General features: G+C 37.1%; 1 protein-coding gene across 1 annotated transcript in view; it reads right to left on the reverse strand.

The window, feature by feature from the left end:
• LOC132484008 (uricase) overlaps nt 1-10,941 on the reverse strand; it is a 134,461-nt gene that overhangs the window by 123,196 nt on the left and 324 nt on the right. The window contains exon 2 of the mRNA XM_060090026.1: nt 3,028-3,107. Coding sequence (XP_059946009.1) covers nt 3,028-3,048 — 21 coding nt within the window. The 5' untranslated portion in view covers nt 3,049-3,107. The remainder of the gene's footprint in view (nt 1-3,027; nt 3,108-10,941) is intronic.

Below are 10,941 nucleotides of genomic sequence, written 5' to 3' on the forward strand. Positions count from 1 at the left end.
TGTTAGCCACAGCAATCAGAGAAGAAAAAGAAATAAAAGGAATCCAAATCGGAAAATTAGAAGTAAAGCTGTCACTGTTTGCAGATGACATACTATATACAGAGAATCCTAAAGATGCTACCAGAAAACTACTAGAGCTAATCAATGAATTTGGTAAAGTAGCAGGATACAAAATTAATGAACAGAAATCCTTGCATTCCTATACACTAATGATGAAAAATCTGAAAGTGAAATTAAGAAAACACTCCCATTTACCACTACAACAAAAAGAATAAAATATCTAGGAATAAACATACCTAAGGAGACAAAAGACCTGTATGCAGAAAATTATAAGACACTGATGAAAGAAATCAAAGATGATACAAATAGATAGAGAGATATACTGTGTTCTTGGATTGGAAGAATCAACAATAAAAACAAAAATAAACAAATGGGACCTAATGAAACTTAAAAGCTTTTGCACAGCAAAGGAAACCATAAACAAGATGAAAAGACGACCCTCAGAATGGGAGAAAATATTTGCAAATGAAGCAGGTGACAAAGGATTAATCTGCAAAATTTACAAGCAGCTCATGCAGCTCAATATCAGAAAAACAAACAACCCAATCCAAAAATGGGTAGAAGACTAAATAGACATTTCTCCAAAGAAGATACACAGATCGCCAGCAAACACATGAAAGCATGCTCAACATCATTAATCATTAGAGAAATGCAAATCAAAACTACAATGAGATATCATCTCACACCAGTCAGAATGGCCAACGTCAAAAAATCTAGAAACAATAAATGCTGGAGAGGGTGTGGAGAAAAGGGAACCCTCTTGCACTGTTGGTGGGAATGTAAATTGATACAGCCACTATGGAGAACAGTATGGAGGTTCCTTAAAAAACTAAAAATAGAACTACCACACGACCCAGCAATCCCACTACTGGGCATATACCCTGAGAAAACCATAAATCAAAAAGAGTCATGTACCACAATGTTCATTGCAGCTGTATTTACAATAGCCAGGACATGGAAGCAACCTAAGTGTCCATCATCAGATGAATGGAAAAAGAAGATGTGGCACATATATACAATGGAATATTACTCAGCCATAAAAAGAAATGAAATTGAGTTATTTGTAGTGAGGTGGATGGACATAGAGTCTGTCATACAGAGTGAAGTAAGTCGGAAAGAGAAAAACAAATACCATATGCTAACACATATATATGGAATCTAAAAAAAAAAAAGAAAAAAATGGTCATGAAGAACCTAGGGGCACGATAGGAATAAAGACACAGACCTACTAGAGAATGGACTTGAGGATATGTTAAGGGGGAAGAGTAAGCTAGGGGGAAGAGTAAGCTGGGAGAAAGTAAGAGAGTCGCATGGACATATATACACTACCAAACGTAAAATAGATAGCTAGTGGGAAGCAGCCACATAGCACAGGGAGATCAGTTTGGTGCTTTGTGACCAACTAGAGGGGTGGCATAGGGAGGGTGGGAGGGAGGGAGATGCAAGAGGGAAGAGATATGGGGATATATATATATATATAACTGATTCACTTTGTTATAAAGCAGAAACTAACACACTATTGTAAAGCAATTATACTCCAATAAAGATGTTAAAAAAAAAAGGTGTGGTACATATACACTATGGAATATTATTCAGCCATGAGAAAGGAGGATATCCTCCCATTTATGACAACATGGATAGACCTTGAGCACATTATGCTATGGGAGATAAGTCAGAAAGAAAGACAAGTACTGTATGGTACCACTTGTTTGTGGAATCTAAAAAAGTTACACCTATTAAAAACAGAGAGTAAAATGGTGGTTACCAGGGCATGGGGGGAGGAGCTTCTGTTAAGAGAGATGGTGTTCAAGGGTACAAACTTACAATGAGTAGTAAATAAGCCTCAGAGATCTAAGCACAGTAGAATGATTTTAGGTAATAATGTTTTCCAAAAAAATTTTTTAGAAATTTATGTTCCTAACCACTGTAATACATTGTTTCCAAAACACAGGGCTTTCCCCTCATTTAATATTTGAGAATGTATCTGGAGATATAATCTTCTAATCCTTACAGTACTGTTCTTTTCCAGTGCTATTTAACACATGGATTGAGATATAAGACTTCATGTTTCTATGTTTTGATTTTTCATTAAATTTTAAGTTACTGGCAGAGAGGGGCCTTTTATTGTGTTTTGCTTCTCTGCCTTCCTCATATGGCCCATGCTTCGTTGTGAGGGCTGAGAAATATTTATATAGAATGAATGAATAAATGAGTACTGGAACCACCTTACTTAATAGTTTATATGGACTAAATGTGCTATGTTCATTAAACACAATTCCAAGTTTTGGGAGACATATTTTTAATAAAGATGCCTATGGATCAATGCCATGACTCCTATTTAAGTGTTTGATATAACAATATAATGTTCCTCCGGAAAAGTTAACACACCGTATTTTCTTATCTAGAACATCAAACCTGACCACTTTGTTAGATGTTAGTTTCAAAACAATTGCAGAAATGTTTATGTTAATTTGAGATAAAATATTAAATAGACAATACCTTTTATCAGCTATGTAAAGTACATTAGGTGCATCTTCATTTTGTATAAGGCTAGAAGGCACCATTCAGATAGTAAACCTGCTCAAATATTAAATCTCCCCATGAATGGTGTGAATGTAAAATCTTATTCAGGTATTTGAAAACTATTTTGTTACTGAGAAAGAAACCTGGAAGAGAAATCAATAATTCTCCTGGCTTCTGACCAACAATTCTGTAATTGTGTCAACCAAATAATTTTCAATTTATTACCTCACATCAGGAAATCATAAAGATAATTCTTTCCCACTTACTACAACTGGGAACCCCTGAGGTAAATCTCCCCATTTAGTCATAGATATGGGAAACTATACATCAAATATATATATTCTTGCTTAAATTCATTTTGTCAAAATTGTATGAAGCTCTATCATCTCCACAATAGGGAACATGGGTTGAAATAATTAAATGAAAAACAAATACTGCTCTCACATTCACTGCTTCAAACTTCATCTGCTTCTTTTAAAGGATCCACACTTTACTTCATCAAGTGCTTTGCTTCTGAACATTCACTGCAGAGTCAAGAAAAGAAAATGAGTTATATGCAGCTATATGAGGTTGTGTTCACTTAGTCATTTACTCTAAGTAATATGGACCTAAGGGCATGACACATTGTAAGTTAAACGAGCAATGGCCTAAGAACTACAATTTGTAGTTTAATCTGGATGCTGTTCTAAGTCTCTTTGAATTTCCGTTTTCCCACTGGAAAAATGGTGAAATTCCTGCCTTGCATCTACTTATAGGAATTTTAGGAGGACTGAGATGATATATCAGAAACACTTTGAGAATATCTAAGGTTAGCTGTATCATAATTCTTGGTATTTTTAAGTAGCTTTGGCTTTATTTTACATAGATACTACTGAGGAAGACTGGAGAGATAAATGGTTCCTTCTATTTCAAGCCTTTTTCAGAATTTCTCAACACATATCAACAACCAGAGCAAAATAATATTTGTGATCCTTGATTACTTTAAAAAACAAAATACAGTTTTTAAAAAGCACGAAAGAAGTAAGACTGGTAACTTCCTATTCAGCTCAAAATTTATTTTAAAAATGTTAACTTCACCATGAACTATTCACCTTCAGTCTTAAGTGTATTTCATAGGGATGATTTAAATTTCTGATATTCTGGTTTCCACTGATGAATTCTGCATTTTGACAAGTTTTGATGAAGTCTATTCATTCTAGACAATTAATACAAACCTAACTTGAATAGTTGATTCTGACTTTATCCCCTTGAGTTCCTAGAACTGCCTTGATTAAATTTTAAAATATAATTACAGGTAGCACATTGAGTCAGTCAGTTAGTCAGAGAAATCTGAGCTCTGAATGCCGACTTCCTGTAGCACACTGCATTAAGTGCTCTGGAGGAGGGTGGCGGTAGATGGGAACAGTCATCATGAAATGATTTAAGGATTATTATTAACACAACATATCACCAAGTACAAAGTACTCAAGTGGAAACTGTATACACAAAAGTTCAAGAAATGGAGAATAAAGGAAGCACCTTTCCTGCTTTAACTGCCTGTCCTATATATTTAGTAAATGTGTTTTGTGACTGCTAGTAGATTTGCTGGCATCCCAAGAAAACAAATTAAACAATGTTGGTCTACTTACAAATGGGCAGCCTGGGTTGGTGCAGAGCAGTTCTTTAATTTATTTAACCTGGTAATACTGCAACAGTTTTGTTAAGTGAAGGGTCAGGGAGAGATTTTTTAAAGAAACTTTTTGTTTTGGAATAATTTTAGATTTACAGAAATGTTGCAAAAATAATACAGAGTTCCTATATACCCTTACCCAGTTTCCCCTAATGTTAACATTTTGCATTGCCATAGTACATTTTTCAAAACTTAGAACCAACATTGGTACATTACTATTGACTAAACTTTGGAATTTATTCTAATTACATTCATTTTCCACTAATGTCTTTTTCTGTTTCAGGATTCAATCCATATATTGCATTGCATTTAGCAGGAGTGTCTAATGTCTTGCTGCTGCGATTTAAAAAATCAGCCATTTCTGGACAATGAGGCTAATCAGTCAAAATATTAATGTGAGCATTAATAAAAATGAATTGAGTGTCCAAGAGCCACCTGGGCACACCATAGTATCAGATTCTTAAATAACTTTGGAAAAAAATAAATATGATTTTGTAGGCAGTCATTAATCTCTTTTATTTACCTAAAGGTGTCGATTGTATCAATACAAGCTCTATCTTCATTTCTAGAGGGGGTTTTTTTGTTTGTTTTTTGTTCTGGGGGCTTTTTTTTTTTTTTTTTTTTTTTTAGTATATCCATGAGAACATTTTGATGTGATCATTCTTTTGGTATCACCTAGTGTAGGCACCTAGATTTTCCAAACGAAGACATGGGAAGAGGCTGATTTGGTTCTCAGTTAAGGAAGCTTACCTTAGACACTAGAGAAAAAAAACCTTAAATGGTCGGCTTATATGTATCAGAAGATAATTATGGATCAAGACCAGTGGGTCTCCAGTTTGGGCATGCACCAGGATCACCTAGAGGGCTTATTAAAATACAGATTTCTGAGTTCCATCCCCAGAGCCTGACTCAGAGGGTCTTGGCTAGCCCAGGCATTCGCACTTCTAACAAGTTCCCAGGTGATGTGATGCTGCTGGTCCTGGTACTAAACTTTGGGAATCACTTTTGTTGATAGTTGCATGAAAGAAAAATAAAGCTATTTTGTTCTGACGAGGTATAATCATAGGTCCCTGGATTTATCTGTTGCCTACCAGTCAGATAAGGGGTCTATTAAATCTCATTTCATGTCTGTGCAAGGACTAAGTTAGAAAAATAAAACAAATATATTAGCTTTCCGCAGTAGTTCCACCAGTCTGTCTTCCTTTCAAGCAATGTAATCATTTAAAAAATAATATTGTTTTTAACAATAATATTATAAACCAACCATAAATTTTTGGCCTGAAACAAGGCCTCTGACTGATCAATGGAAATTAATATGGGTGGGGGATGTAACGCACATCTTCTCAGTGTTTCTAAAGTGTTTCTCAGACTTTAATGTGTTTACGGATCACCTGGGGATCTTTCGGTTGGCCTGGGTGTGGACCCCGAGATTCTGCATTTCTGTCGAGCTTCCAGATAATGCCACTGCTACCGGGCCATGGATCATACTTCAAGTTAGCTCTATATACCTTCTGAAGGTTTTAGCAAATACAAGATATTCTAGCATCTAGTGCTCCCTGGAGAACCCTGGAACTTCCTAGCATGTCTCTGTCATAGGAATAGTGCCTTTGACTAAGGCAAATTTTGGAATATACTAATCTGCCTCTGAACTCTAGACTTTAGAATAATGAAGGGATAATTGTAGGGAAACTAAATCAACAAAATCTTCCTGGAGGGTACTGGTACATGGTGGAAACTTTTGGAACCTGGTCACTTACTGAGGGGTCTTTTATCTCTAATCTCCACTTTTTTACCCTAGTTAATCTAGTAAGTAGGAGTGACCTAGTGAAAATATAGAGAAGAGTATAATCCAGTTCTGCAGTTTCTGCCCACATCACTGCTGTGAATGCTGATCTTATGAACACGTCTTCAGTTCCTCAAACTGTTCTTCCATCTCCTTACCTCTCTGTCCCAGAGGTCCTACTGGCTCTTATGATAGAAATTCCAGGGAAGCTACCGACTTTTGTTATTTCCCCTATATGAAGCTTAGCTTTCTTTCAATTTTTGTGGAGCCAAAGGCCAACATTATGTAAGACCTTATCATCCCTATTAGAGTGTAAAGGGATAAAAGATAAGGAGTCTTTTATCTCTATTTCAACTGGTTGCTATAAGAAAAAAAAAAAAAGGAAACTTCAGAAAAATTGAAAAGGTTTGTTGATTGCCTCAAGAAGAAGAGTGGCTATGAGAATGCATTCTTTTCCATCGTGGGTTGGAAAAGAAGAAAAACCTTAGTCAGAAACCACTAATAGTATAAACTTTGGCCCTCCCAAGATGCTGCCTAATGATGCATCATAGGGCGGGATGGTGGCGTGCATCTTGCACAAATGAACAGGGTAGAAGGACCCCCACAAAGCACCCTTCAGACTGTCTCTATAAGTAGACTCCCAAAATATTTTCAAGTTAATGATAAGGTGGCTCTAGCTAACTAATGGTGGCAATGGAAAAGTCAGGTAATTTTCAGGGGTCCATAGATGAAAAAGGTAACAGTGAGATGGCCTAGCCTGAGAAATAGCCATGGGAAATATATACCAACAAGAGGCCCTCACTACTCACAAATCTAATTCCCTGCTTCCATCCCCTGCATTGCATTATAGGTACTACCATCAGTGACCTGGAGCCAAAGGAAGTCCCTATTCAAGAAAATCAGAATTTCAGAAAACTTCTATCCCCCATTGTAAGCTTGGCAGCTTACTAGTACCTGAAGACTTTTCTGATGAGACTAGTAGTGATTTTAACAAATGTGATTTTTTGATATTGTAAAATATAGTGTGTCAACTTTTAGAAGAAATGCATAACTCAGTGAACCAACATTTTCCAGATGACCAATGAATGCATGATATTACAAAAATCATGCGTGGGTAAAAGATCCATTAAAAATGCAAAATGGACTATTAGATTTTAATGTAACAGAGCATAAAGAGCTGCTTAATATGAATTCAGATTGTACACTGCAACTAATCTTTAAAAAACTTACAACTAGTCAAATTTTAATGTAATATCAAAGACGAACATCCATGGCTATCTGAAGAAGTTCTTAAATACTCCTCCCTTTTCCAACCACGTACCTGTTTGAGGCCAGATTTTTCTTTATATACTTCAACCAAAATGGTATGTCACAACAGGTTAAACACAGAAGTAGATATAAACCCAGCTATCTCCTATTAAGCCAGACATAAAAGGGATTTGCAAAGCATGTAAAATAATGTCACTCTTCTCATTAGCTTTTTTGTTTGGAAAATTACAGTCATTTTCATAAAGTGTGTATGTTATCACATAATGGGTTTATTGTGATTATTTTTAAGTAAAATATATTTTTTCTCAGTTTTAATTTCTACATGGTAAATATTGATAGATAGAAACCACATAAATGAAAGTTCTTTGGGGTCCCCAATAATTTTTTTTTTGTGTGTGTGTGGTACACGGGCCTCTCACTTTTGTGGCCTCTCCCGTTGGGGAGCACAGTCTCCGGACGCGTAGGCTCAGTGGCCATGGCTCACGGGCCTAGCCGCTCTGCGGCATGTGGGATCTTCCCGGACTGGGGCACGAACCCATGTCCCCTGCATCGGCAGGCGGACTCTCAACCACTGCGCCACCAGGGAAGCCCCCCAATAATTTTTAAGGACATAAAGTTCTAAAACAAAAAGTTTGAAAACTGCTAGCCTAAGCTAAGGACTATGCTTCATTAGCTTTCATTTTTAATATTGTGTCTCTGATAATTGTACAGAATGTTTGCTATATTTTATGCTCATGAAATGATATGGTAGAGAATATTTTATTTCACATAGTAATTCTTTCTATGATTATGGAAAATTAAGACAAATATGGGGAAAATAAACAGTATCGGTTGAAAACAAATAAATGAATGAGTATCTGTGTCTCTGGTCTGAGTGATCTAATCACTACATGCAGGTTAATATCGATGGGAAATACATCCTGAGCTACCAACAAGGGACTTACAAACACACGTAATCTGGCTCTTTGAAGAAGACATGAGAAGAAACTTGGTCTTCATTATAAAACAAGGTAGTGGTTATAGAACCTCTCATACTTTTGGGATTTGCTTCCTTACTTGGGCTCTCCCCACTGGAGTTCTTTGAAGGCAGGGAGTTAGGTTTGTTTGTTTTTTACTTCTATAGCCAGAGGTGTGTGTATTTCTTTAATGTACATTATCTCAACAACCTATGTGGTAATATAATTAGCCCAGTTTACAGATGAAGAAAATGAGGCTCACAGAGATTATGTGATTTAACTGAGATTTTATAGCATCTGAGTCAAAATCTGAACACAGATCTGAATATAGAGCCCACTGTTTCCATCATACTTACCCTATTCATTTATTGAGTAGCATTAAATACACATTTGCTGAATTGATCAATGCTTTTGTGATTTCTTCTGAATAAGAATTTTATTCTGATCATAGAAATCATCTTATTCAACCCACACAACTATTATTACCAGTAAGCCATGAAGGCAGTCTCTATAAACAGTTTTTGGTCTCATTTGTATGGCACCACTGAATAAATTTAAGACAGTTATCTAGTTCAGGATTATTTTCTATTCTTATAAGGAAAGAATGTATTATATGTAGGGAGATAAAATATTAAGGCTAGAAGAGACTTCCAAAATACTTTTTCAGTCTATGTTTTTTAGATAAAGGTTGGTTTGTCTCCTCCTGCTGCCCCTCCTCCTCCTCCTCCTCCAACTCCTTGCTTTTGATCTGATTTTTCCTCTTTAAATAAACTGCATAATATTTTATAAATTATTGCAGCCAAACCTGTATGTCAGTGATTTTTTAGCTCAACACTATTTGTTCCTTTCTATTGTATTGTACAATTCAAATCCAGTTTTGGATCTAAACATGATAGGTTTTGTCTTCTAATCACAATTTTGCAGTTGTGGCTTGGTAGTAAGTTTTGATGGGACTCGTATTCTAAAAGACAGTTTTGGTGTTTTTAATGTCCTGTTTAAAATAATTTAAAAAGATGAAAAATGCAGTATAGACACCAAAATGTTGGATTATCAAAACACCCAATGTCAATATTGAAATATATAACTTGAAATTAATACAATTTCTGGAAAATCAAGTGCTGACCATAAACCAAAAGGAATTCTGTTTGGAGGGCATTTTCATAAAAAATTAAAATGAGAAATACAGCAAAATTTAACCACTGGGGAAACACTTTCTTCACTTGGCTTCCATGACACTCTACTCTCTTGTTTTTCCCTTCTCATTCTCCTTTACTAGGTCCTCCTTTTCTCTCCAGCTCTTCATGTGGGACTGCTCCAGGGTTCAGTCCTTCATCCTCTTCTATTTTTCAGTTCTTTATCTACACTCATTATAATGGTTTGAAATACTATCCGTTTGCTGATGACTTCCTAGTTTTGCTCTCTAGCCCACAGCTCTCTCTCCTGCTGCAGAATCACACATCCCATCTGAAACATGATGACGAGTAAGCATCTCAAACTTAACATTCCGTTACTGAAGTCTTGATCTTACCCTTCAAACTTGCTCCACCTGATGTCTCTCCCATCTCAACCAATGGTAACTCCATCCTTCCAGTCACTCAGTTAAAAAATCTTGGAATCGGGCCTCCCTGGTGGCGCAGTGGTTGAGAGTCCGCCTGCCGATGCAGGGGACACGGGTTCGTGCCCCGATCCCGGAGGATCCCACATGCCGCGGAGCGGCTGGGCCCGCGAGCCATGGCCGCGGAGCCTGTGTGTCCGGAGCCTGTGCTCCGCAACGGGAGAGGCCACAGCAGTGAGAGGCCCGCGTACAGCAAAAAAAAAAAAAAAAAAAAAAAAAAATCTTGGAATCATCCAAGATTCTTCTCTTTCTCTCATGCCTTTTATTCAATCGTAGGAAGAATCTGATCACTTCTTACCACCTCCACTAGAACCACCCTGGTTCATGACATTCATTTCGCCCCTCCTGTCACTTTCCCTCCCCTACAGTCCTTTCTCAAGAGAAGAGTCTGAGTGATGCTTTTAAAATGCGTCAGGTCACGCCATTCCTTTTCTCAAAATCCTCCAAGAAATCTTCACGTCACATAAAAGCCAAAGTCCTTACAAAACCCTACACAATCTGGCACCCTAACCCCCACCCCACCCCCGCCAGCACTTACTCTCCTCCTTTCTCTTTTGACTCCTGCCTTCCGCGGTGTTTCCTGAACAAGCTAGGCTTGCTACTGACTAGGAGCCTTGGAGCTGTAAGTTTCTTTTGCCTGGACAGCTTTTCTCAGATTAACAGATCTTCTCCCAGTTAACTGCATAGTATGCCCCCTTACTTCCTTCAAATCTCTGCTCAATAATGAAGCCCACTCTGAGAATCCTATTTAAGAGTTGTAATCTGCCCCTCTATCCCCTCATCTTCTTTTATCCTGTTCTATTCTTTCCACACCGTGCACTACTTAATATTAATAGCTTACCACACTAATTATTTGGGAGCTCATTTTAGTCTCTAGTAGAATGTAAACTCTATATACTTCAAATATTGTTTTGTTCTTAGGTTTTAGGGGCTCAGCACATGGAAAACGCTCAATAACGGATTCCACCAACTCATAATTTCATTGTTCACACGGCTGGGCAAGCTCCCTAAACTCTCCTTAACCCTAAATGTCAGCATCTTCTTAAGCCGCTAAACTCACGAAACT

Source organism: Mesoplodon densirostris, chromosome 2, assembly GCF_025265405.1.
Source record: "Mesoplodon densirostris isolate mMesDen1 chromosome 2, mMesDen1 primary haplotype, whole genome shotgun sequence".
Lineage (NCBI taxonomy): Eukaryota > Metazoa > Chordata > Mammalia > Artiodactyla > Ziphiidae > Mesoplodon > Mesoplodon densirostris.